This window comes from Mastacembelus armatus, chromosome 18, assembly GCF_900324485.2.
Source record: "Mastacembelus armatus chromosome 18, fMasArm1.2, whole genome shotgun sequence".
Classification (NCBI taxonomy): domain Eukaryota; kingdom Metazoa; phylum Chordata; class Actinopteri; order Synbranchiformes; family Mastacembelidae; genus Mastacembelus; species Mastacembelus armatus.
In genome coordinates, this window is record NC_046650.1 from 6,679,985 (window position 1) to 6,707,533 (window position 27,549).

The 27,549-nt window shown below is 42.4% G+C and overlaps 2 protein-coding genes and 1 non-coding gene across 5 annotated transcripts; 2 read left to right on the forward strand and 1 right to left on the reverse strand.

Moving 5' to 3' along the window:
- Nucleotides 1-1,147: 1,147 nt before the first annotated feature.
- On the reverse strand, nucleotides 1,148-13,930 carry rcor2 (REST corepressor 2). Of its 2 annotated transcripts, XM_026315143.2 has the most exons (14): nucleotides 13,134-13,930; nucleotides 10,166-10,291; nucleotides 8,793-8,849; nucleotides 8,236-8,316; nucleotides 8,080-8,132; nucleotides 7,808-7,969; nucleotides 7,567-7,691; nucleotides 7,118-7,184; nucleotides 6,683-6,922; nucleotides 6,159-6,236; nucleotides 5,821-5,878; nucleotides 5,213-5,280; nucleotides 4,755-4,916; nucleotides 1,148-3,569 (listed from the first exon to the last, which is right to left on the reverse strand). In XM_026315143.2, the coding sequence occupies exons 2-14, from the start codon at nucleotides 10,287-10,289 to the stop codon at nucleotides 3,222-3,224; spliced, it is 1,623 nt and encodes a 540-aa protein (XP_026170928.1). In that variant the 5' UTR covers nucleotides 10,290-10,291; nucleotides 13,134-13,930; the 3' UTR covers nucleotides 1,148-3,221. The 2 variants fall into 2 exon arrangements, with proteins under 2 accessions (XP_026170928.1, XP_026170937.1); XM_026315152.2 differs by lacking the exon at nucleotides 13,134-13,930 and having other exon boundaries at nucleotides 10,166-10,355.
- Nucleotides 10,231-26,829, forward strand: naa40 (N-alpha-acetyltransferase 40, NatD catalytic subunit). 2 transcript variants are annotated; one of them, XM_026315175.1, is made up of 8 exons: nucleotides 10,231-10,361; nucleotides 21,916-22,011; nucleotides 23,702-23,754; nucleotides 23,936-24,031; nucleotides 24,478-24,636; nucleotides 24,732-24,815; nucleotides 24,998-25,075; nucleotides 25,741-26,829. In XM_026315175.1, exons 2-8 carry the CDS (start codon nucleotides 21,973-21,975, stop codon nucleotides 25,886-25,888), a joined length of 657 nt encoding a protein of 218 aa, XP_026170960.1. In that variant the 5' UTR covers nucleotides 10,231-10,361; nucleotides 21,916-21,972; the 3' UTR covers nucleotides 25,889-26,829. The 2 variants fall into 2 exon arrangements, with proteins under 2 accessions (XP_026170960.1, XP_026170951.1); XM_026315166.2 differs by lacking the exon at nucleotides 10,231-10,361 and adding an exon at nucleotides 19,809-20,187.
- Nucleotides 19,091-19,172, forward strand: trnal-aag (transfer RNA leucine (anticodon AAG)). The gene has a single exon. It is a non-coding gene; the product is annotated as a tRNA-Leu (tRNA).
- Nucleotides 26,830-27,549: the final 720 nt, after the last annotated feature.

The window sequence follows — 27,549 nt, forward strand, 5'->3', positions numbered from 1 at the left end:
ATTACAATGATAGTAATAAAAACAATGATATAATGATAGTTTGACTATGAAGTCCATTATGTGAAAAGATAAATGTTACATTTCTTGCTCCTCCAGGACGTCCTCAGTTCTGCCATTGACACAATCTCCCCTCAGGGTCCACTTAGCTTTTATAACGGTCTCAGTCATTTACTAATCATCTTTATCAGCAGATGCAGTTTCCTGGTTGTCTTGGTGACGTTGATGGTGAAATTTGTGCTTAAGGATTTCTGTCTGATTGTTCTCTGCTCCTGACTACTGATGTAATCTCCAACCAGTGTTCAGAACTGTATTTTTTTTTTATCAGGTTGCATTAGTGATGCTGAAGGTAAAGGCAAGTTGTGTGTTTACTGTACACTTTTGTAGTTCTCCAGATTGGCGAAGGCTTCATGGGAGGAAAGTCTTAGTGTTGTCACGTTAGGATAATTGGGAGAGTTGATCAACATGCACGGACCCAGCAGGGTCCTAATGTCTCTGCACTGTGAATGTATGTCCCCTGTCAGTTCCCAATAACACGTCAGATACAGCAGTTCATCATGCAGCTCTGCATAAATATCCCAACAAACCCAGGAAACAACCAGTACTAGGAAGCAGAGCTGCAACAATTATGCTTTATGTTGCAGTAATGTTTTAAGGGCCCGGTCTGCTTTGCTGTATCAGTCAGTATGTTGTTGGCTCAATCTGTTTCCTGCTACTCATTTTTTCCAGGTTTTCGTTAATTTCATCAGTGTTGATGGTGCAGTGTGAATATTGGACTGTTTCTTTCTTTGAATTGGCACAGACAGGAGGCATTTGTCATGGTTTAGTCTTTAAATAGTTGTGTAACAGAGCTCCAGTTTGCAGCAAACCTTTCTATATGACTGCAGACTTTGTTTCTCTTCCCTCACTGGCTCTCAGGTAACTGCAGATGGGCAAAGCTGTCGGGAGTCAACAGATGGTGTTTGGGAACAGACGATGTCCATGTGAAGCTGTACACAGTGCACTGCTGGAGGTGTATGTTAGGATAATACAGAGTTCAGACTGATTTTTTTCTTTCATTCTGTGATGTTTATGACAGTCTTTGGGGAGTTAGGATCCAGTCGATGTTGAATATGGTGTGTGGGGGGTAACTGCTTCAGAATGAATGACGTAGTAGTATTTGGTCATTTCTTTATTCTAAAAAAAACATCTGTCAACCACAAGCAGTTCAGTTTCCACAATATAAACAACTTCTCACATACTTTACACACAAGCTTTTTTTTTTTTTTTGGATGAAGGAACAATTGGAAGAAAACAAGCAAAATGAAAACACAAGTCACTTTAAAGCCAAATGTAGCACCAGGCTGCATCTATTCCCACACAGCGATGTGCTAAAGTGAAGGCCTCAGCTAACAGGATTGACTAATGGCACTGAACACTTCACAGAACAGGTTTATACATGACTCGAGAGAAACCGGCACGAGGCAGCCGACCGGGGGGGGGGGGGGATTCAGCATGTCCAGATAAAACAGAAGCCGTAACGATGGCGTCACAGAAAAATACTCAGGCATCTACGTTTACGAAGTGGCCTGACAGCAGCAACATAGGAAGGATTGGACATACAAGCCCTGAACACAGGAAGGAGCATTTCAGAGGCAGAAACCTGCACCAGGTGGCAGGACTGAGGAACTCCAGTAGTTCTAGACAGTTCATTGGCTAAATGATTAGTCAGCTGACGTTACAGCAGAAACTTCTTCCTCATGCCCGTTGACCTCTCAGGCCTCATCCCTGGATACCGTACAGGACGTCAGATTGCCAGAGAGAAAGCTGCCTTAACCCATCTTTGTAAATTCATTGTTGTAATTATTTTCACATGCTGACTGATGGGAAAACACAGTGCTAGTTTGAATGACAGATGCCACTCATGTCTGTTCGCTATATGAAGCTGTGCCCTGACCAAAAAACAGTCCAACCACACTAGCTGCCTAAGCGTTTCCACTGTACTATGCTGAGTTGATCAGTTTTCATCTTGACAAAAAGCAAATACAGGCAGAATGTTTTACTTGTAGGGAGTAAAGCAGCAGTCAAATGCCGGATTCTCCTCTGACACTAGCCTGTCTGTGGGACAGTGTGCTTTTAAAGCAACAGACCAGAGCCTCAGAACATCCTTGTAAGAAGCAAAGAAACTCATGTTCGATTCAGTTCTTCACAGCAGCAGACTGCTGAAAAATCTTCATCAAAGTAATGAACACAAAACCAAGAGACTTCAACACTGAGCCTGTGAAAAAAACAAGCTGTGGTGAAATGTGAGACAAAGTCCAGTCACACGTGTTAAAAGGCTTTTTCCCTTTAGTGCTCAGTCAATAATCATAATAAAGTATGCACTATCTAAACCACTAACAGTAACTATCTGCCTACCTACGGCTCACCTTAAAAAGTCTAGTAAAAAAACACTCCAGTTAATACGAGTATACATGGCTATGTGAGGAGAGAGAGATATGGTCTTTCTTTTTCCACTTATGTCCAATTCTAAGCCAACGGCTTCAGTCACACAGACTCATAGCTTCTTTGAAAAAGTACCTTCTTGCTCCTCTTTGAGGGGCCAAACTTTAAAGCAGATTTCAGGAGGAGTGTTTCTTTGCGTCCGAACAGTTTTCTAATCTCCCCCTCTCAGGGAGCAGGTTTGGCTCAGATGTGGGCAGCTGCTCAGTCTCTTCTTTCATTCTTTGTTTTTCCTGAAGGCTGTTTGGGCGACTTGATGTGTGCCCAATACATATAGTGTGTTGAGCCACACTTCTGTGATCCAGATGTTCAACAGTTGCCATGGAGACAAGCAGGTGGGTTTTCAACAGCTTGATGATCCAGTGTCTTTTCTGTGTCAGGGATGTGTCTGCAGGTAGTTGAGTTTGAGTTCCTAGCTCGTTTGTAGTGTGCCAGTTGGTGTGTGGGTGTGTGTACGTGCACTAGAGACTATGGTCTGGAGGTAGGTGCATATTAAGACAGTAGAGGGGCTTCAGATCACTGTGTTTACAAAGTGAACTCGCTGAGGGGGTCCCCACACTCCTGCCACATTGTTAAGAGCTTTGATCTGAGCGTGCTCGGTCGATCATGTGACCTGTAATGGTACCAGAACTAAAGAGTGAAGGAATTCTCTGAGAAAAAAGAAAATGGATTGTTTGTCTGTGTACATGCTAAAGTCTGCGTGTGTTCCAACTCTTATTCTAGTGTGTGTGTGTGTGTGTATATCAGTGCAAGCTTGGCTGCTCCACTTTGAGCCCGACCAGTGATGGAGGCATTGGCCCTGCAGCAGTGGAGGAGGAGGAGCTGGGAGGAGAAGCCCTGAGGCTGGAGCTCCCAGTAGAGGAGGAGGTCACTGCGGGTCTGATGAGTGGAGGTGGAGGGTGATTGTGAGGTGCTCGGTTCTGAAGCGGGCGGGTCTGCAGAGGAGGCGGCTGACGAAGGAGGCTCGGAGGAGCAGAGGGTGGTGCGGGGCGCAGCAATGGAGGAGGCTGGGAGAGGGAGGAATGGGTCTGTGTGGAGGAGGTGGGAGACGAGCTGCTGCCGGCGTCAGAGGGAGAGTTCTCCATTTTGACCTGACGGGGGGTGAGGGGGGTTGGAGGAGAGAGACGGTTACGGGGAGAAGAGAGAAAGACAGATGTGCTCGCTAAATGAACAAGAGGAAACGCCACCTGCTCCGTCTGTTCAACACACTCCTGAGCTGGCATGGATGAATTTCACATTACTCATACAGAACAGTGGAAATACAGAGGCTGCACTATGGTGTGAAGCTGTGGGAAAGCTGAGCCAGGTATGAGTCAACATCTGGATGATGGCTCTGATAACCTCATTTCTTTTATGGAAGCTGCCACCTAACAGCTATTTTGTGTCAACAAAGTGTTGAATACGTGTCCATCACAATGAAACAAGTCACACAACTTATGACAAATGTTTTGTAGTTTTTACAAAATATAATCCTGTTAATTCAGCCTGTATTTCTAGGTCCCATAATTAGAGCCAAATCAATAATGACCCGTGTGTAGAGAAAGCCTGGTATAACTGACTCCTCTGAGTTGTTCAAACACTGAAACTAACGCTGGTAGGAAGCGGATAAGAAACAAACCCATTCTATAAAAGCTATTGCCTTTAAATCAGTCCCTCTGTAACGTTCACTCCCTGTGGAGTCATAATTTGTTGCATTTATCGTTTTTTCTATAATTTATTACAACTATATGAAGGAAGTGAGGGCTACAAGAAAAATATAACTGACTAAATATATAACTATAAAAACATTACACCCAGAAGACCAGTGTCAAAAACAAATATCCAGTCAAGTTAAATTTTATTTGAAGCCTAATATCACAAATCATAAGTGTGTACAGTCTGTGCAGCATGACAGCCTTAGACCTTTGAATGGGACAAGGAACTCCCACTCAAAACTGCAAAGATGTGTTATTGTTTGTGATAGTAGGTTAACCTAGTTACAAGAGCATTAAATGTACTGTGTATAAAAGATTAGGATGAAGCAGTATAGAATTTGGTGCTTTCTAAAACAACTTGTTTACGCCCAGACAAATTAAAATACAGGATGTCCTTTAACATATAATTAAATGCTGGTTTTATAATTTCATATATGTTTACATTTATATAATAGGTAACATGGCATTTTGGAGAACAGCAGTGCAACTTGTTTAATTTTGATGGACTGAAACTCAATGAGCAAGGTCGAGCTACTAACAAAGTGTGTGTAATGTCACATGTATCCTCTTGTCAGGTTTCACCTCATCCTCTTCAGCAGCTCTATCAGCAGCTGCTGCCATCTCCTCGCCGCTCCTCCTGGGGTCTCTCTGCTCTCGGCTGGTGGCCACTTGCTCAGCCGCCCACTCCCTCAGCACCTCGTCCAGGTTGAACCTGCGCCGGTAGCTCACGAAGAACGAACTCACCTGTCCAGGCCAGGCGGAGAGTGAGACAGTTAGAGAAGTGGACAGAAGGTTGTGCCGCGTTCAAGGACACAGAGGCTGAGATTGGAGGGCAGAAGACAAATGAAAGAAGGGATAATGGAGATTATATTCCTCCTCCAAAGAAAAACACAGAGGGAAATTGGAGAATAGCTGATAGGCAGCTCACAGAGAGTAAATGGCTGGATGGAGGGTTTAGACTGAGGACAGAATGAGAAATAAGGGAGGTGTTCGTTACAGATGTTTGCCCAAGTTCAGCCCCTGAGGAAGTGGATGCGTACCTGAGCTGGTGTCTTGGTCCCTATCACCTCTGCAATGGCTGTAAAGTCTTTACCATAACGACGGATAGCTGGACAGGAGACAGAAGAGAAGCACTGGGTTAATGTGCTGCTGTTGTATGACCCACAATCTTTGTGTTGGACATGTGGGTCGGAGTGAGTAAGCTTGTTGATGCGTGTGTTTTCTGTTATCCCTGATTTGAGGTTGGCTGGCTGAGTGCACCTGCTCTTTCAAAGCCCTGACCTGCTTCACACTCACATCATTACATGCATTGATGTGTTCCAACTTCTGCTTTCTCTTCCACTGTTAGTGCTCCATAGCAGATGTTGATGGGGGCTAAATGCTTTGCTCATGATCTATTCTGCTAACAATTAGAGGAAACCTGACCTTCATGTTTCACGCATCAGTTACTGTTTTGTTCACATAACAGTCCTGCTAGGCAGACAGGTGGAATCAGTGATTTCTGGCCACTGAGCGATGCATATTCCTTACTAACACAGGCAGTACAGGCAGGTCTTATGTGTGGGGAATATGAATGTGTCTAACACTGCTGCGTGTTAATGTGAGGTAGGAAAAGAGGACAGAAGATGGTGCTGCATCACTCACGTACCCTGCACTGACAGGAGCTGCTCCTCCGTAGTCCAGCGAGAGTTCATCTTAGGGGCAGGCTGAGAGAGAGAGAATGTGGGAGTGATTGGAGCATGAGGGAAGTGAAGTGTGTGGTTAGGAGTGGAGACGGGTGAAAATGACAACAACATTAGAGCGAGAGCAGATTAAGACTAATCTCAGTTCCACAAGAGGTGAAATAATGTCTCAGGGGGTTAGGGAGGGGCATAAATAAAAAGAAGGACAAACTAAAGAGAGATCAGAGAATACAGTCAGCAAACAAAAATCAATAGATAGATGAAGGATGTACGGGAAGAAAAATATAGAAATAAAAAGACTTACCTCAGCAGGTCTAAAACTGTCAACACCTTCTTTTAGGCTCTGTTTCACACTACTGTTGTTCTGTTTAATGGACTGAACCTAAGAGAGTGTGGAGAGGAGACAAGGAGACAGAGGACAGTGTAATGAGACAACATGCCTATGCTATTAACCAAAGCTCAAAGTAAATAAGAAGCGTCTTTAGACAGTTATGAACTGGTACAGACACATTGTTGTTTTTTCTGCGAAAGCTCTTCAGCTCTTCCCACCCAGTGTGACCTGTCAGTCTGGCCGTCTCCCAGCCATGTTTTACTGTTCAACCCTGCTGGTGGAACATCCACACTAACGGTACCTAATTTAATTAGCCTGAATTCACTGTCATATATATTTATCACTGAAAATGTGACAATTTATGATAATATTGTTGCACCTTGAAGCTCTGGAGGAGGTGTCAAGTTGCAGACAGATAAATTTTGTTTTTTTAAAAACTAATCATATTCTTGATGCACTGTAAAAGCATTTACAGCTCTCTTACATGAAGTTCATACCTGTCTCTTGAGTGAAACCAGTTGTGTGTCCAGCTGTCGTACGGTCAGCACCCCAGCATCGTGAGAGGCTGACAGGGAGATGATGTCTGCCTGGTCCAGGTGCATGCCTTTGGGCGGCCTGCGGCGGGCTCTGAGTGGGTGATGGCGGTACTGAGCCCCGACGTTCTCCTTCTTCACTGGCCCACTGCGACTGGGGGTGGCCTTGTCTGAGGTGATGCCACTGGGGTTCTGTTTCACTGCCTGGAGTGATACATTTTTTTTTTTTTTTTTTAAAAACAGGATTTTAATTTATAGATAATAAATGAAGGTGAAACGGAAAGACAGTGATTTGACTAGGCTGATCTCAAGCAAGTCATGACTAATAAAACAAGAATACAAATTCATGTTTATACAAGCAACAGTGAAACAAATACTATTAAGTTTTCTATCGCTCACCTCCTTCTTGGTGTCAATCTCAAAGTCGCTGTCACTGCCAGGGTCACCTTCCTCTACCTCGTCATTACTGCAAAGGGGAAAAAACAAAAAACTAATAAATGGCAGTAAGCACATCCATAGTTAGGCCTTGTCTCCATCCAGCTGCCTTCATTAAAACTGTGTGATTTCAAATACGATTTCTGAAATGCTCAAAAAAGTCAGCTGAAAATGACATGAAGTAATATCAAAGAATCTCATTTATATTCATGAGACTTGGGTTCCCCAGGATGACATGCTCACTGAGCGTCATTTAACAATGGAGTTTCAGAAATGTCACATCTCAGGTGAGTAGTTTCTGGGAACTTAATTTTCCTTCCTGCTGTAATATTCTCTCTGTTTATCCCAGGCTTCTCCTACCTCATCTGGCTACATACCCAGTTTCCCCCATCATTAAAGTTTCTTTCTCATACCTGTCATCTTTCTCTCTCTTGCTGACCAACCTCCTGGCCTGTCTGTCCATGACTGAGGTCCTTGTCCTGGTCTTCTTCCAGCTGTAGTAATACTTCACCAGGCTGGAGATCAGCTTGTCTGGAAGCTAAACACAAATGCAGAAATCAATAAAGTTAGTAATTAATATTGAGAATGCTTTGAAAATGACCGTGGCTTTCGTACTAAATATGCTGCAGGTATGTTATTTTCCCAGTCTCTCACCATCTGCTGGATGCGGTGGAAGCTCTTGCCGTGGAAGCTGAAGGCCTGTTCAAACAGCACTTTATCCTCGACTGTCCACTCATCTGGGAAGGGGGTGAAGTTGGCGAGGTCAGCCAGGGAGCGCTCCACATCGTGTTTGTGCCACAACAGCATGCCCAGGGCCTGCAGGAACAGAGAGGACACATGCAGGGCCGGGACACATGGAGTTTAGCAAATCAGGACAGGGATGAAAAACTGCCAGACAAGGAAAGTAAAAAGTGTAATGAATTTACCTGCTCCATGTTGTATCCATGTTTCTCCTTAGCCATTAGGATATACTCGTCCACTGCAATAAAGAAAAACCAGGTTAACAAAAATGGTAGACAAAAAGCATAGAGAGGAACAAGTGAAAAATAGGGAGGTGAGGTAGCTGTTTGAGTGTGTCTTACACATTGCATCAGAGAGCTGACTGTTGGGACACCAGACCAACATGCTCCTCTGGTCCTTCTCGGTGTAGCGGTTTGGACTGTCTGGTAATGAAAACACAGATATTTACAGATACCAGGTCCATATATGGAGGTTACACACATTTACTTTCCCTCCTCTGTCTCCTTTGCTATTTTCCCCCTGTCTAGAGTCCATCCAAGGAGGAGACAGCAACATGTCAGTCAGTGAACTCTTCAGGAGATTCGACACCTGTGAACTGCCTATGTGTTTTAGAATTTTGGGTAAAACATCCAGAGAAAAACTGTAAATTCATTATTGTGTTTTACCAAGAGAAAGAATTTCAGACATTTTTGCACATTTCTTCTTTTGTTCCCCTGGATTTTACAGTAACACTGGTCATTTGACCTTCATTTCTTTCATTATATCCATTCCTTTTTCTTCTCCATTTCACTGTTGTCCAGATTTCTCTTCTTCTACAACTCTTGATCAGCACATCATTGCTCTTCCTTTTCCTTCTCTGTCATATTTTTTCTGCCATGCTTCCTCTAGGCCAGCTTACCTGGTTTGAACTCTGGGATCTGAGCCTGGTAGTCTCCACCCACCCTGATCATGCTGTCTGCAGAGAGAGATGTGAAAAAACAGAGTTTCTACAAGATTTCCTAGAGTGATAAAGTGTAGTAAAGAGTTAATGGAAGAAAAGCATTCCCCACATTTAGCAGAGTTTATCAGTGCTGCCAAAGTGATAGTATTTTCTCACCCACCTGATTGTGACTGACTGGGCAGTTTGTTTCTATATTCATGTTTCTACATGTTTGTAAAAACTCTGATCCTTAAGTCCTCATATACTGAGGGCAAAGAGAGCTGTCTTTTAATCAACAATTTGACGTACAGTGTTTCTAATGGTTTTACAGCATCAAGACTTTGTTGTTACTTTTAACTGTTCTACTTATTTAGATTTCTACCACAAAAGTAGGAAGTTTTCATCCATGGCATACCTTGTCTCTTTATAAAAGAAAGCAATTAAAATTCAGGAATAGCATATATTGTGATAAATCTTACTATGTGCGATAACATTTTCATCCAATAGCACATCCAAGGAAATAGAAACCCAAACAGATGGAGGGAAAGAAAGACGGAAGTGCAACGGCGAATGGCAGACTTTAATTAGTGCTGTCATGAAGCCAGCAAGAGATAGAAGAGATGGAGAGAGGGTGGAAAACAAGGAAGAGAGACTACGTGAGAAGGAGGGAAGAGACAATTACTGTTTCCTCAGGGACAGAGGACAGTCAGGAAGGGAGGAGAGGAGGACGATAGGAGCTGGAGGAGATGGAAAGAAGACTGGTTGGGAGGAACTAAGGAGGTGGGGTAGGAGATGCTGGCACTGAACAAGAAATAAGAAAAAGGGTTTAAAAGGATGAGATGACAGGAAGACTGAAGAAGGATGGTGGAGGTGGAGGCGGAGATAAAAGTGGCAGTTGCAATAATCTAGGTAGTGAAGTGCCTTTTGAACAATCCCTAACTATGCCAGTTGAACTGCTGTGCTTGATCTAAAAATGCATCCCCAGTGAGATAATAGTTAGAAAATGAAAGATCAACAGTGAGTCAGTGGGTGAAGGAGAGAAGGGAGGAAGGACAGATGTATGTGGGCAGAGGATGACAAGGATGGAAGAGTGTGGGAAGGGGGTGGAGGAGAGAAGGAAAGGACGACAGAGCAGAGCCGCGTGCAGGAACTCCAGAAGCACTGCAGTAATTCAGTGAATACAACTGGAACAGCTGGCATGACTCTGTGTGTCTAATGTAACTACACTTTGAGCATGGATCATGCTAGAATAGCAAACCCTGACATTAAGTAACTGAATTAACCCTTTACTCAGCCACAGAATGAAACTCAGAGGTTATACTTTAGTTTAACATCTGTGCGTGTGTCTCTACCATGAGCGTGCTCTTCATCGCTGCTCTCCTCCTCAGAGTGTGGTTGGCTGTTGCCGTTGGTTACGGTCTTGGCTCTGCTCCTGGACAGGACCCCGGCCCCCGAGCGCTCCATCACTGAGGGCATATCTGCAAATCAGACAAACCCCAGACTGAAAATTTCTCCACTCACACCACCATTCAACAACATTTACATCAAGTATGATTTATTTATCCATAAGACTATCTGTGGAGTCTTTTTTAAAATCAGTGAGGTGGTTGCTGTTTGTTTTCCATTTGAAACCCTATAAAACCTAATTCACTCTTGTAAAATATAATAGCACCTTGATGATTCTACCTTGGAAGTATTTCCATTATTTTCCCTCCTGCTGTTTATTTTCCAAGCATTGGTTTATTGCATGTGAACTCATTCACACTCAACAACTCTGTTTTGTCTCCCTGACCCTCATTATCACTCAGTGGCTCTTAACTTCACCTTCTAACTAAATAACTCTCTAATCAAAATGACCTGGCACTTGCGACAGCTGAGTGGGGCAAAAGACACCATGACCTTGTCCCCTATTTGCTGGCTCAAACCCATCTGTTAGTTAGAGTCTGTCTTAAGTTTACATCCTGATCTTTAATCTGCAGCAATTAGGGTCAATAATCAGTATGGAATAGACGTTTTCTAGTGTTATGGTAATTTTGAAACCTCAACAGCCCACCATCACTGAAGCAATGTAACACAATCAATGTGTAACGTTGATGAAGAAACTTTAATATGCTTTAATAATTTCCAATACCTGATCAACTTGAAGTCTGCATCAGCACAGATACTGATTGTGTATTGATAATGATTTTCCTGATTTTCATTGTCGTGTGATATTAATCTGATTATCGTCAGGTTTTGCAGATTGTATAGACAACACCTTGGTCTTCAGAAAACTGGAATGATCTTCGCTGTTGTGATATTTTATAGACTTAATTGTGAGAAAATAAGAAGAGTAGACTAACTTCTGATGGGGAAAAAAATATTTTTCAAACATTGTGAAAGAAGTGTTAAAGGAAAAAAAAACTGCACCAACTTTAATTATCAGTGGTTTAATAATTATTTATGCAAAAATGCCCCAAAAAACCTGCTTGTTCCAATTTAAAGTATAGATTATTATTATTATTGAGGAAATAAATAGACAACAAATAGATTTACAAATCCACCAATTAACTTGTTTATATATTTGAAAAATACATAATCTGGTGTTGCTTTGCACTGACTTCATATTAAATATTAATTTTCAATCTATTTTCACAGATATCTGAATGTGATGTCCTATTTTAAGCCTGACATCATTTCCAGTCTCCATAAACCACCATATATACACAAACTGCGTGCCAAGGAAATCCATAAAATCAGCAAAGCCCCTCCAAAGGCCACAGAAAGCCTTAATATATGTGTTACGCCTTTCATCGCACAAGCAACCAAATGCACATAAGGGCTGACAAGTGGCAGCATGTGGCAAACAACATGGATAACGTGCTGTGGATAACAGGAGAGCCCTCCTGGATGAAGGGGACTCTCATTGAAGTGTTAATCCAAAGTCAGTGCTGTATTATTACGTGGCTAAGCCTCGTTTTCTTCCTGTGTATCACAGGACAGCATTAAAGACTAGATGCTCTGCTCAGAACACGGGTCCACACGGCAAAAATCACAAACCCTGAGCAGTTATGGTACTGGAGGGGGAATTTATACTCCCCCCTGAGATTAAATCACTTCTGCCAAACTCAGACAATACATGTGTCTGAGGCTCTTTGGGGGTCTTTGTCTATCGCTGCTCCCAGTGGCCCCCGAATCTACAACAGCTGTCCCCTCTAACTCGTTTCAAAACTCACTTCATCCACACCCAGACGTGACTATGTGTATTTAACTGAATCACGATGCACTCAAGTTTGTGAAATCGCTGAAGCTACAGCTCCAAAGGAAAGGGCGCTTTATAATCCTGCTCCGGTTCACTTTCAGGGAGAGTTTCAAAGGGCTATGGTAGCCTCGGTCACTGCGACGGTAGCCTCGATGACGAGCCATAATAATCCACTCACATGAGCTATACGAGCTAACACACACCCGCTAACCCTGGTTAGGGTGTACTTACAGCAATAAGTGTTACCCAACAACCTACGTTTAAGCTTTGAAATTCGCTTTCACAACCTCCCAGCAGCATATAAAACAGCTGTTGCAACTTTTTCTTACTTAACTTACAATATTTGGAAATCAGATACGACTGTATATGATGGTATAAAGTAACAATGCACACTACAATAAGATGTATTACATTTAAATATGCTACATTAAATATTTCCTAATGGGTAGTCTGACGCCCCTCTCCTATTTGATCAATAATATTTGACAGATACCGCTGACAATAGTAATAATAAAAGTGATTAATAATAATCTCAGGAGTAACTTTAGAGTGAGACCCTAGTGCATTTATGGTACTGAGAAAAAAAACAATATCCTTTAGCTATATTATTTATTTTCCATCCATGAGTTGTCTATTAGTTATAGATCTCACCACAAAGTATGAGGTGATGGACTCACACCAGGTGTTTAATCTGAGCCACACAAAAAAACAAAACATTTCCACAGCAGCAGTCATCTGTGCCGTGTGTCAGACTTTGGAGCCCTTTTGTTTTCCCCACGCTGTTACTACTACTACTACTGTCTGCTGGAGTAAAAAAAAAAAAAAACTCGCTTTATGGCTTATAATAAGTCCAACTCTCAGTCTGCTTCGGGACGCTAAGCTGCAAACGGCACTGTTTGGACGGTCGAAGTCATTTCTGGAGGCGGAACAATAAAAACCAGGCGACATTCCCCCCCCTCGTCAAAGTGCAACCTGAAGTCGACCCTGGGATGCTAACGTTAGCCTGTTAGCTTGCGGCTAGTACCCTCGTTACATAGTAACGTCAACAGTTGGAAGTCGAGATAATAGTCCCACTGTACCTGTGCTTCGGTTCTGGCCGCTTTCCCCGCACTCAAAACTTATCTGCGGTTCAGTCCCCGGATTAGAGTCCTCTCGGAAGTCTTAAAAAGATACCCGGTGCACAAAAACGGCTTAATTCGTGGCTAATTGATGAGCGCGGTCGGTACAATGAAGCGGGCTGCACGGACACACAGGAGCAGACGTGAGAGTGTGCCGGGGAGACGGACAACACCCGGAGGAAAGTGAGGTGGACATCCGCCCCGATGCGTTCGCCTCTCCCAACCAGCCGTTTGGATTGACGAAAAGTAGTCCTGTGAAACTATTACGCGCGGCTTGCTTCTGAATTTGAGTTTTTGTTGCCAGACGTTTAATTTGGTAGGTTAGAGCGCCTTCTATGCCAACACGTCGTGATGAAAAGCTTTGAATAAAAAAAACAGCTTTTACAACTACCTGCTAATTCACACTGTGATTACTGTCCGCAGTTAATGTTGTTTAAATATCAGGGAAAGAAAAGACTTGGTTGTTTTGCAGACTCAGCAGCTGGTACATACTCTTAATCTGCCGTCTCTCAAAATCCCATAAATTAGGGACTACTTGCCAGTGTGTCGGCGGAGGGATTCGTCAGTTGTGCATCTCTGTGCTGAGGCAGGCTGTCCAGACTTGTACTGATGTGTGCATGGTGGAGGAAAGGGCAGCAGAGTGGGCTACAGCTGAGCCCACTGTGTTTGTGTGACCGCGAGAGTGTGTTAAAGAGTGCACGTAACTTTGTGCGTGGACCTGACACTGACTCAGATAAACAGCATCAATGTACTTTCCTTTTTAAAAAATTCAAAGAGTTCTCCCTGTGTGTGTGTGTGTGCGCGCGCGCGCGCAGGTGGGTGTGAGCGGAATAGGGAGTGTTGTAGCAGGATTTCTCACACCTGATGCTGGCAATAAACACAATAACCCCCCACATAACACACACACACACAGAAGCTGATGTTACCCTCACAAGTGCCTACTGCTGACATGTAACAGCCTGCTACACACTCCTCCAGCTTTTTCTCTCCCTGTACTTCCTCTTTGGCATTACCACCCCCTCCTCTTCTTCCCCACCTCCTCTTCATCAACCCAGTTCTCTCATTCTCCCACCTTCTCTCCATCTCCTCCATGATCACTCGTTTGTCATCCACCTTTTTCTCTCCACGCTGAAGCTTCCTTCTCCTTTCTACACCTCCTTTATTTACCCGTTTCCTCCCCCTATACTTCTTTTTTTGTCTCCTTCTGTTCACCCCTCTGACTCTACTAGTTTCTCTCTCCTCCATCTTCCTTCCACCTACTAAATATCTGCCCTAATTCTCCTCCTCCTCCCCCTCTCCTCTCTTCTTGTTGCCCTGCAAATTTTTCTGCCTCCTTTTTCTTCCTCCTCACCTCTCCTTTTCTCCCCCTGCCTCCCTCCTTTCTCCCCATCCATTTCCTCCACTCCTTAATAATCCTCCTCCTCCCTTCTCTGCTCTTCCACATCCCCCATCACTTCCTCTTTTCAGCAATCACTCCTCTCCTGTCTTTCCTGCCTCCCTACCCTCCTTCCTCCTCTTCCACTCCTTCCTCACTTCTCCTCCTCCTCTTCCTCCTTTTCCTCCTTCCTGTTTCTCTGTCTCATGTCGCTTTCAATTTCAACATTGTGTGTGTGTGTGTGTGTGCGTACGTGCAAATTCTTGCCAGTGTGTCCCCTCCCCCAGTCCTCCCCCTACGGTGACACAGTAAAGCAGTTGCGCTTCGCTCACCTCAAGCCCTCCTCCTCCCCTTTTCCTCTTCCTCCCTCTCCTGGCTTATTTTCACCCCTGCCACCTCCTCCCCTCCCCTCCTCTCCTCTCCGCTCATTAGTCAGTGTCCATGAAACTCACCACCACTCACTGTCTCTCCTCTCGCTCAGTCCTCCAGTCCCTCACACATCCTCACTAATGAACAACTGCGACCCCCCCCCCCCCCCCCACACACACACATACACACATAGACTCTTCACCTCTCAGCTCTCTCCTTTTATCCTCCTCCTCTCTCTTCCTCGTCTGTCCTCCCCTCTCCTCCTCCTCTGTCCTCCTCTTCATTCGTCACTCCATCTCTCTCTCCCTCCCCTCCTCTTCTTGCTGGGTTTCTCTACGATCTTAAGAACTGAGTGTCCCTCCCAGTCTTCCTTCAGCTTGCTCTTGTTTCCAATTCTTCCCTCACCCTTCTTCCTCCACCTGTCTCCTTCCCTCGTCTTGCCTGTCTAGCTGTCTGCTCATCTCACTTTCATCGAGGTATGAGTCTGTCTCACCTCCCCGTTTCTCCCCACATCTCCACATAACTCTCCCGTCTCTCCTTACACCTCACCCAGACTCCCATCTCTCCGTCAATCCCTCCTGTGAAGTCTCTGAGTTTCTCTATCTCAGGAGATGCATTGGTCTAGAATCAGATGTGATAGAATAAACTCTTCCTGCTGTATTCATTAGGTCAGAGCTGGATGTCTGTAATCTCTGTCGAAATGTTCTGTATTGCAATGCAAACATTGCAATTAGGCCTTTTGTAATTGCACCATATGAAATACACCATAGTCTGACAGGAGCTTTTATGATCTAAATGGATCCAGTTGCACAGATTCAAACTGGAAACAATATGGGAATGTAAAAGATAATGTTTCCATTGATGCATTTGTGTGTCTGTTGATGCTACCATGCTGGAGCCTAAACAACAAGGTATAGAAATGATCAGGAACTCCTGCTTAATATATCTGAAGTCCTTTTTGCATAATTCATGGCCTATGGTTTTCATAGAGACAAAATGTGGCTAAAATCATAATGATTTTTCCAGTGTTCTAGTTAGGAGACATCAGTTATAGCTGCTCTCTGCAGTACTGTACAGTGTAGCACTGGTGGAGGCAGTCACATCCTTTATTTAAAGTAAATGTAGCAGTACAACAGTGTAAAAATACTCCCTTATGAGTAAAAGTCCTGTGCTCCAAAGTAAAAATTTAGCAATATTAGTACAATATTAGTACAATTTGCTTAAAGTATGATGCCTGCCCTGTGACTGACACATTATTACAAAGGATATTATTGGTTTGTTAATCCTGATGCAACAATGTGTCAAATGTACTTAATGTATATGAGTTTATTGAATCATAATAATGTATGTGTTGTTGTGTTTGTCACTTTAATGTATCTGGAGCCTTTAGAGCGCTGGAACTAAACTCAAAATAGTGCTAACGGAAAAGGTCATGGCATCCAGCAAATCAGAAGGTTTTGGAAATATGAATGTTGTTAGCAACCTGTGTATCAATCTGTCAGGAAATACTTTGTTTAAATTTAGTGTTTTTAACCTGCATCATATTCCCAAAATATCTTTAATATTAGTATGTTTGAATCACTGCAGCTGATATTCTGCTATAATTCAGCATTAATTATTATTAACAAGAGTTTTCTACAATTGTGAAATTAATGGAACGTAAAAACATTTGAACCACAAAATGAAGCAATAATTCTGGGTTTTTAGTGGAGCTGAAGCTGAAGTTTTGTTGTGCTTCTTCACCACTATAATGAAGCTTTAAGGCCCATCTTGTAGATAGAGTTCTGCATAGTTTGAGTAGAATAAATGCCACAAATGACTTCCAATTATATAAAGCACAACATTTCAGAGCAGATGCCCAGTCTGTGTGGTGTATTTCTGTGCTGCAAGGCTCACTGTGTTGAGACAGGCCTCATCCTCATCCACCATTCTCCTCTGGTCTTTTCCACACTGCATCTGTTGATTCCCTCTCTCCTCCTCCTCCTCCTCCCCCTGCCCCCCTCCTCCCTGCTGCTCTCTCTTGCTCATGTCCCTGCCACCTTCCTCATCACTCCCCTCCTCATCCTCATCCTCATCCTCTCTAGTCTCCTGCTTTTATCTGCCCCCATCATTCTTTCCTCTCACACCCCCCAATTCTTTTTTTGGTCTTCCATGCTAAGCTAAAGAGAGGGCTATGTATATGTTTGTATGTATGTATGTATGTATGGGTGTGTGTGTGTTTGTGCGTTTGTAACGGTAGATGTGTGGGTGCAGGTAGGAGTGAGCAGGCTTGAATTTCATTATCCAGTCCTGGAGAGTACGTACAGAAAGTCTTCACATACTTACATATTTATGGAGAGAGAAAGAAAACGAAGATAAAAAGTCATATCTCAGCTGCGCAGTGTTGGTGTTTGTCTGAATGTCTTGGCTTATATGCAAAGACAGACAGAGAGAATCATACGTAAGTATCAGGCCTCAACTCTCTGGGCCTCACCGCGCCCCCTACTGACACATGAAATAGATAGTCTTTTTACCAACAGTGGAGAGACAGATTCCCTGAAGACAAAAGACTGTAGGCGGGGTTTAGAGCCTGGGCCATCTGTGTGCTAGGGAGGGCTGCTGCTGTGTGTGTGTGAGAGAGACCCCCCTGTAGAAGGCCTTTATTGTTGCTTTATGAAAAAGTGTGTAGGCTTGTGAAGAGAGTCATCTCAAATTGCACCAACTCACAGTCACAGTTAGTGATCTATTGAACCCTTTTGTTTTGGAGTCCTATAAACCCTACTGCTGTAGGTTAAAAAATATATTAATCCTAATATAATAATAATAATAACATAATAATATTAACCTTTCTTTTCTTTCTCTTTTCTTTTTTGGCCATTATTCACTTAAAACCCAATATGGAGAAAAGAACTGGCCTGACACTATAGACAAGACCCTGAAAATTGTTATTACATCAAGAAGGACATATTTGATGCATTATTCTGGGCTGTGCTTCAGAAATATGGATTGTTTTTGTTCACCAGAAGACCATCCAGAGACAAAGAAAATTACAGTTATCATATGGAGTGACATTATTTATGTCTGGGGTCAGTTAAACCCCTGGCAGATCTTGACTCGTTGAATCTTTTATAAACAGTGAGGAAACTCTACATATATTTTAATCATGTTTTACGTCTTCATAGGTTCAAAATCAAGTTAATAAGAAATTCTCCTAAAATGAGAAAAGTCATGATGTTTGAAGCTGAATAAACAGTGTTAAGATTTTTTAAGATGGAGGGATTTTCAGGGATATTTATCCTGAAAATATGTGGTATGAGTTAATGTTGTGTTATTATATACATCATAACAGACTAACGTTATGCCACTATGCTAAAGTCCCTTCTTCCATTATATATATATGAAGTGACCTTGTCATGCTCTTGATGTGCTCATATAATAATCCTGCATGAGCCTATAGTTTGACATTGACCTTCTTCTGCACTTTTGTGCTTATTTTGCATGTTGTCTGTTAATGAAAGGACACACAGCTGTACCTTTCATGCTACATGGTGAAACATGGATTTATTCTTCACTAGCCAATTATAGTTTGTTTCTAAAAACTGGTGTAAAAAGCTGGCTCAAATCGAATCAGAGGCACTGAAAGTTAGAATAAAAACCTATATTTTCTATATCTTCTAGCTTCTCATCATTTATTCTGTCTGGAGCTTAATTGTAGGTTTGGAGAAAATAAAGACCTAAAATATAAATTGAGCGATTTCTCACCCTACATCGCCACCTAGTGGTGACGGTTTCTAACTGCTTTTTTTTTTTTTAGAAATAACCCATCAAAGTCCAAGCTGCCCCTGCACCTTCAGATATGTTGAAGAGACCTCAAAAGAACATTTGCGAAAAAAAAAAAGAAAAAAAAAAGTTTTGAAATGGTTTTTGAAACGTTCATTTCCATTGTAACTGTGTATAATGTGTTACTCCTAACGCTGTGCATTGCTCATAATAATGTCTTAGCAGTGGCAGAGTAGAATAAATGTCAGGGGTTTTAACATTACAAAGTGAAGTGTGGTGTGTTTCTTGACCCTGTCCAGCAGCCCGAGGGTCTGTCGTCACAACTAAACAAGGAAACCATATTCGCGCTAAAGTACTGCTGCTTTCACTTGCTATCGGAATAATGACAAACGAGGTTGTTAGGCATTCACTACGTGGTAGCGTGGCCGAGCGGTCTAAGGCGCTGGATTAAGGCTCCAGTCTCTTCGGGGGCGTGGGTTCGAATCCCACCGCTGCCAGGAACATTTTCGGTGACAGATGTTTCTAGGGTAAACAAAACCATTGTTGAATTGATCCACAACATACTGTTTCAGTAGTATGTCACTGGTTATTACTATGATCAATAAACTTTCATGTTGACTACAGAGCTAATGATGAAGTAGAAATACTCACCTTAAATACAGTTTTGAGCTACAAAGTAATGTGTCTCTGCTTTATACTTCCACTGTAGCACATTTCACAGAAAATTGTTGGACTTATTCTTTTTCATTTAGCTGACAGATGGAGTTACTATCACTTTAAGAGTTTATAAACAAAACCTATATAAAAACATATGAAAGTTAATAAAATATAATAGGATAGGCGTCGTGTAAAACATACCGAGCAACTACAACACTAAAATGCTACATAATTTTATTTTTCCCTTCGTATTGTGTACTTTCAAATACAACTGTCCGATAATTGTATACTACAAATATTTGGAACACGCAACTTTAATTTTGCCTTGTAAAAAAACACACACATAAAGTAGAAGCTTTAAAAACGTTACAAAAAGTTCAGACGCCCGTATTTCTGAAACATACACAGATATTCACAGGCAATACACAAAGCTGTTACAACATTTGCTTGGAGTTGAAAAACTCCGTGAGGAAGTGAAGAGTCCGAGCTGAGGAGGCGCCCGTGAACGCAGCGCAGTTGGACGCGACGGAGGCAGAGGAAAGAAAAGGACGAGGAAGGACCTGTAATAAATTCAGCCTCGCACACTTGGCGCCAATCCGACTGCAGGAGAAAATTAAACATTTCCATTTCCACTGTCGTCTCAGTCAAATCTGCTCCTCTGCGGTGCTGCCCTCACAGCCGTCGGTCGGTGCTTTAGCCAGCTAGCCTCGTTAGCACACCACCTATCACTGTCACATTAATCTGGCCCCTCTGCTCAGCGTGGAGTCTCGATAGTAGTAACAGCAGCATAAAGCCTGGGGACAATAGAGCTGTGTTTCTGCAGGGGCCTCGATAAGACACCGCTGCACAATGGGGGTGAGTTGTATCTGTTTTCGCTAAAGGTGTCGGGAGCGGGGTGGGTGCAGTGAAAGGTGGGTGTTTGGGGCTCATGGGTGCGTGATGGGGAGAGGAGAAAGAAAGGAAGGGGTTGGAAGATGAAGCTGGAGGCGTTAGCGTGCTGTGTTAGCCGCATGTTAATATTGACGAGTGCTAGTGTTAGCTCTCACTGCTAGTCACCTAATGTGTGTGTGCCTGTGTGTGTGTGTGTGTGTGTGCGCGCGTTTTACCAGCAAGGTAGGGTGTGATGTCTTAGTCAGTCTGGTTTGTTGTTTGTCAGTAATAAAATAATAACTACTTTCTAGCACCAGCCAGGCCTGCACCCATGTTCGTGTCTGTAAGTTTAGCTGGTGTCTGTGTGCAGACTCGAGTTTATCCTCCACATAAACCAGTCCACGTGTTTGCACAGTCCCAGCTCAGCCTGCAGCCTCTCTGTGCTTGGTACACACTTAATGCTCTGAGCCAAAGGTGGCAGTTCAGTGCATTCCTTCCCATTGCTCTTTCCTTCCTGTAAACAGGTCACTGAAACCTGGAAAACGCACTGAAAATAGCTGGGCACTACAAAATATTATCAGTATATGGCTGCTACAAATGTTTCCCATTACTGATCAGTGGACTGATTATTATTTCTGTTATCTGAAGAAAGAAATGGCCCTCACCACTTCTGTTGTGCGTGACTGGGTATTAACCGTCTATAAATCACCGGTGCCAATAATTAAACGGGGATAATAATCACTGTTTATGGTCGGCCAGTCTCTGTTAAAGGGGGCACTCTCTCTGTTGCAGTGCATAGAAGTAATTTGTGTGAATTATGGCTGCACCATTGCTGATTCTCGCATTAAACATCAAGCCAGTACTACAGTTTTCCAATACTACTGTACTACACTGAAAGAAAATATGCATCCTCAGCAATGAACACAGCATTAGTGACAAAGGTGGCTATTAAAACTGTTAATGTGACTTATTAGGTTTGTTTGTCTGTTTTCTTTGTTGACATGGGATAATATGTGATCGGCACACATATCCAAACATGGAACACTGCAGATAAATTAGATTTAGGGGTGTACAAATACGTGCGTATATTTGTACACCGCAAATACGCAGGTGCTTCAGAACAACAGGTCCAGCTACAGCGTGATCTTTGATATTTGTCAGAGAGTTTAGCGATGAAGTCTAGTTAACTGGCAATTCAGCTAAAGCCACAAAGAAAAAATGATGTCAGACATAAAGGGAGTCAGTGAACAATAAATTACTCCCCTTGTTGGATATCTAGATCAAAAGGGTCAGTTTATATGTGTAATTGATCACATGAAATAGAGAAGGGGTTTGATTAAGTGATGGAAAAAGCAAAAGATTGTCAGTAAGTCAAATTAATGTAATATGACAGCTCTTTGTCTTTAGCTGGTTAACATGTTTGGCTGAGTTGTGGCGTTGATTTATATTTATTGCAGGTCTCAGCATGTTTTTATTGCACTGATATAATTGCTTGTCTGTCAGTGAGCTGTACCTTATGAGACAGTCTTGGAATAAGGACTTATATGGAATCACATATATTATTATTGTCTTCTCCCATTTTCCTTTTTTCTTTCTCTATTGTTATTGTTGCAGTCTCCTTTCAAATCTTCTGTCTTCCACACTGTCTGTGTTGTTTTTCTCTATTGCATTACACGTAACATCCACTCATGGTTTCCTATTTTCTGTGTCCAGAGGAAGTCCAACAGAGCAAAGGAGAAGAAGGCCCGGCGTCTGGAGGAGAGGGCGGCTATGGATGCTGTCTGTGCCAAGGTGGATGCCGCCAATAAGGTAATTTGTTTGCAGAGACAAAAAAAAAAAATTTATCCCACATAATTTGACTGAAGACACAAGGCTGAGGTGTTTGCTGACTGCGAATAAGTGAGAAATATTCTAGCTGTGTAGTTTTGGTGGTTGGTAATTGCATTGTACTGATGTTAAAAATAAGTGCACCCTTTCTATTTGTAAGTGCTTCACATAAAAGCTTCCACCACTTGGCCTTTTCAGGCTTTCCGGTAGATTCAGATTGCATCCAGCACTGCAATGAACATATCCATTGTGATCTGAGCTTTTTCTTACTTATTAACTTACAGTAATAAACATGCTTTCATGTAATGACACCTAAAGCCAGGAGTGCCCTTCATGCCCTAATTGCACCTCTAATTGATATGCGCAGGACAGGAAAGGCCAAGCACAGTGCCATATGTTTCTTTATGCATAATTAATCAGCATTATTAAATCCTACCCATCTAGAGGGACACACAGCAGACAGCTCCTGCAGCTTAGTGGTGGCCTGGAGCAGTAGCAAACCTTCCTGAAGCCTGGTGGAGGACAAAGCACATACAGACCCGCAGCGAGCTGCGCTGCAGCCGCTTCCTCTGCAGGCTCTGAGCAGGCCTGCCTGGGCTTGTTACTTATCTGTGTCGCTTTGTCCCAAAATGGGGCACTTTGTGTTTCACACTGTTCCCTCTACCGCCCCTTTCTGCTGTTGCTGTGCCAACAGCGAAGGAATGCAAGAAATTCTCCCAAAGTAACATTTATTTTTGTTTGTGCCGTTGCCAACAGTAATGAATCTTGACTTGGACTATTGTTTGTAATGAACAAATGGCGCATTCACAAGTTGGTTTTTTTTTTTCTTTTCTGGTGCTTAAATATAGAGTCTCTGCTGATATCAAGTCTGCACTAATGTTAATTTAGATTTTGGTTTTGTTCATTTTTGCTCTGCTCCAGCTGTGTGTTACATGAGCAGTACGACATAGACATAAACGAGTAAATTAATTAAAATTTGTGTCTGAAGAAGAAAACCTGCATCACATGTTTCCTTTGACCGTTTCCTGTAATGTTTTCCATATGACGGTGCAGTGTTTTATGACTTCTGTTATGAGTCGAGTCAGGCTGCCACCTGCTCTCCTGATTTCCCTGAAGGTAATGGATTCAGGAAGTAAACAAATAATTAAAAACAATACCAAGCCTCAGGGATCTTCATGGAATACCACACAGATTGGGATATTTGTTGTTTGCCCTGGTTTTCACAGCTAACTATGCACTAGGATAAGTGTTTTTCTGTTTTGCTTTACATATTTCTGTTGACCAAATAAAATACATCATGCAAACTGCAACAAAAAACAAAATAATAATTTTTTTTTTTTTTATGTCCCTGCCATAATGTGTTTGTCCTGTTGTGTAACGGGTGTTAAATTTTGCTCTGAGGGCTTGATATGTTTCGAAAAGGATTCAATGTCAGTTTAAATGTACCTGCAAACTACAAAATGAAGTGGTAGATAGTATGTCTATGTATATTACCACTTATTTTGCTGTTTTATCAATAAAATATTGTAAAACAATGAAAATGGATAGTTTAATATATTTCTAATACAATGGAAAAAAAACAGATGTTGGCTTAATTGCATTAAAACCTGGTCCTGCTGCTAATTTTGTGTGTTTGAAACTTTTAAACTAATTTTGCTTCTCCTTCCCACAGCTGGATGACCCACTGGCTGCCTTCCCAGCCTTTAAAAAGTACGACAGAAATGGGTACGCATTCCTTTGTATGCCTACAAAGGACTTATTCACTCTTTCATGAAATACATAACTTGTTTCATTCGCTGCATGAATGGGAGCGTTGCTGTTTTTGCTGGTGTTTGTTTCTGTCTCTCCCAGTTTGAGACAGTCATGTTTGATGTTTCTGACCCTGTGAACTTGTCCTCCGGCCCAGGCTGAACCTGCAGATAGAGTGTAAGAGAGTGACCTCCCTCAACCCGCTGTCTGTGGAGTGGGCTTTCGAACTCACCAGAGCCAACATGCAGACGCTGTAAGAAATCTGTTCTGTCCTATTCTTGTAGTTGAAGGTGTAGTTCCCTTTTACAGAGGTGAATGGACAGGCTCACGTAGTCATGAATGCTAGATGGAAGAATTGCATATGAGCCAGAAATTCTTGGCAGGCGAGTTTGAAGAGTGACATCAAACAGTGACAGTAAGATGTGGATCAGAGTGTTTATCTTTGTTCAAGCATACACGCTGAGGACAATGTGGAAAGAAGAGCTGATGAATATTTTAGATCAAGGCAGAGAAATTATTGCAGTTAATCTTCTCTCAGTTTGCAAGAATGTGAGTCATGTTCAGTTTTAGAAAATGGCACCCAGTCACTCGAAATCTAATTTGTCCTTTCTGAGTGGCGACAGCAGGGGCAAAATGCGACGGCTGAATCAGCACATCAGGTCATGTCTGACTTTGCCACTTTTCTCTGCTGTGCTGCAGGTACGAGCAGAGCGAGTGGGGGTGGAAGGAGAGGGAAAAGAGGGAGGAGATGAACGATGAGAGAGCGTGGTACCTGCTGGCCCGCGACGCTGACTCCGCCCCCGTGGCCTTCTCTCACTTCCGATTTGATGTGGAGTGTGGGGAGGAGGTTTTATATTGGTTAGTATCATCGAGTGTCGATTTAAAAAGAAAAAAAGGTTTAGGTTTAGTGTTTGTTTATAATCGTATTTTAACCTGTTGTTGTTACTCTCCAGCTATGAGGTGCAGTTAGAGAGCAGAGTGCGGAGGAAAGGACTCGGCAAGTTCCTCATTCAAATACTACAGCTCATTGCTAACAGGTAAAACCTTCCACTGTGGCTGTGTGACTGTGAAATTCAGATGCTTTTAAGCTTGAGTGTGTATGACCATGATAAGTCTGTTTTAATTACAGCTGGGGCCATTCACATGACACTTTCAGGGAAAATGTCAGTCACATCCCTCAGTCATGTGAAACTGTTTCTCTTTTCTGCTTTCTGTGCAGCACACAGATGAAGAAAGTGATGTTGACGGTTTTCAAACACAACCACGGGGCTTACCAGTTCTTCAGAGAAGCTTTACAGTAAGTATACTGGGTCTAAAAATGGCTTGTTCCGCTTTTGAAATACTGAGATTAAAGGAAAGACTGAAGAACTGAAGTTAGTCATTGTGAACAGGGTGATATAAGGTGACAAACAACTTTGTTCTTTTCTGTTGAGGCCTAAAGAAAAGAGGAGAAACACATTGGAGGTACAGATTATGCAGCTGTGCTTTTTTCCTCTAGAGCAGGTTCTCATGATTATCTCTAAACCAGTCAGCATTTGTGCTGATTTGGTCCACTGTGCTATAGGATTTAATTTTTATTCTTTGTTTGAAACACTGGGAGATATTGTCACTATAAATGTGACTGACAATATACCTGGAGTTCTTTATGAGGTCAAAGGATCTGATAGGTCCCAATATCAACTGTTACAGTGTCATAATTATGAGATAGGGAAGCCAAATGAGATAAGGTGGTGATTGCGGTGTGCTTCTGTACAAAACCTGATGTCCCACAGATTTTAATGTGAAATCTGAATTCACTGTGCATCAGTGAGTAGTGTATGTAATCGCTTTAGTTAAAATCGGGCTGCTGAAAGCAGATGAAGTGTTGATAGTCACTTGCACATCTACACACCCATGAATTGTTCTTACATTTTCATATGAAACTCGATCTCCTTGGTCACTGATCTTTCTCTGTGCCTCAAGGTTTGAGATTGATGAGACTTCGCCGAGCATGTCTGGCTGCTGCGGCGACGACTGCTCTTACGAGATCCTCAGCCGCCGGACCAAGCACGGCGAGGCCTCGGCAGGACACACCCACGGGGGCGGGCATTGCGGCGGCTGCTGCCACTGATTCAACTTTCATGGCTGTGTGTGAAAGCTCGAACCGCCTGCTATGAGTCTGAACGGCCTAATAGCGCTGTCAAAAATGAACCGATGGTGGAATACCAGGCTACAGATATCTGTGTTGCATCATGGTTAAAGGTTGATGTGGTTTTTTTTTTTCTTTTCTTTTTTTTGTGTATTCCTGCTCTAATAGCAGTTTGCAGTGTGAGCTTTCACACATAACTCCTGTTTCCTCTTCCTACTTCTTGGTTCTGTGTCCAAGCCATTTTCCCCTCATTCTCTTATACCAGTTAATGATTATTAGTAGTTGCAGACAAAAAAAGCTAAGGCATTGCTGACATTCTCTACCACCACAGTCAATCTCCTCCATTACTGCTTTCACCTCCTAACATGCTGTACTACATCAAAGCATTCTGCAGTGCTTCTTAAGCTGTGATTTGGGACCTAAAATGGGTTGCTGGCCAGGGCTATATTATAGAAACATATTAAATCACTGAAGATTTTGTCTGAAGTAGGAAATTCTTCTGAGGTGATGAATCATGAATTTTAGAGTTAGTCAGTTTCTGTAATATAGACTTCCTCGGGATCTCACACCAAGACCATGGGCTTCTTTCATTCAACCGGGCTCCCAGGATTTGGCTGAAGGAACTCAAGTTTAGGTCACCTTAAACAGTCCGCGGTGTATGGTAACGTTACCTGTCATATGCACATATGGATTCTAAGTTATTTTGCACCAAAAGTACTGCAGCGTTTTGAACTACGTTTTGACGGTGATACTACTGTTACATGACTAAAGTACACGATTAGCACTACTCATCTACTCTGTTCAGTTGAAACCTAAATGTATAGATGTCTCTCCTGCTTTTATTTTTGTAACTTATGAGACAAGCTGTCCACGGCTTCCTTTTACTTTGTGTTCTCATTTCTCCCAGTAAAGTGAGTAAAAAATCTTTTATTTCTTATCATCTGTTGCTGTGCATCCACTCCAGTTCCCAGTTTCTTACGCAATTAGATGTTCAACTTGTTTTAACCCCCTATCAGTTGCACATCCTGAAATGAAAATCTGAAACTGCTTTGTAATTATTTTTCTGCCTTTTCCCCTTTGTCAGTGAATGGGAGATTCACATACTGAATTTTTCCTGCACCCTCCACTTTGTCTCCATACGCACCGAACAGTGACTGCAGACCTGCTCATGTCTCTTTCATTCTTTGTATAGTTGCATTATCCTGCTTTCTACTTTGTTTCCAAGAGGTACTGATGACGAAAAACTTTAAAATGCTACCTTTAGCGGTTTTTAAAAACTACTAAAACAATCCTCCATCCATTCTCTTCTGTATTTTGTTAGCATGAGCAAATCATATTGATTTAACTCTGAGGATTAGTAGAAGGCACCACTTCATTGTAAGATTGTTGGATGCTGTTGAGTACTGTTAATCTGGAGGAAAGAACATAAATTGGATGGATGACAGAAGTAATTGCGAAGCACTGAAAACTATATGTTAGTTATTCATCTGCTCCTCAGCTGTGACCTGTTCTCCCAGCTCACTGTCATTAGCTTGCATGACAAAATTGGAAAATGTTTAAAAACTTGTATTTTAAATCAGGATTGCACAACACTGTTTAAACATCTGAAATCCTCATGTGGGTCTAATAGCAGTACTTTGATA

Excerpts from the sequence above, each read along its gene's own strand:
- rcor2 (XM_026315143.2), bottom strand. The coding sequence starts at position 10,289 with ATGCCCTCAGTGATGGAGCGCTCGGGGGCCGGGGTCCTGTCCAGGAGC. Across the intron at positions 8,850-10,165 it reads CGATGAAGAGCACGCTCATG|ACAGCATGATCAGGGTGGGT; the intron begins GTAGAGACACAC and ends CTCTCTCTGCAG. Across the intron at positions 5,281-5,820 it reads GCAGCTCCTGTCAGTGCAGG|CTATCCGTCGTTATGGTAAA; the intron begins GTACGTGAGTGA and ends TCTCCTGTCCAG.
- naa40 (XM_026315166.2), top strand. Across the intron at positions 24,032-24,477 it reads AGAGCCAACATGCAGACGCT|GTACGAGCAGAGCGAGTGGG; the intron begins GTAAGAAATCTG and ends GCTGTGCTGCAG. Across the intron at positions 24,816-24,997 it reads CTACAGCTCATTGCTAACAG|CACACAGATGAAGAAAGTGA; the intron begins GTAAAACCTTCC and ends CTTTCTGTGCAG.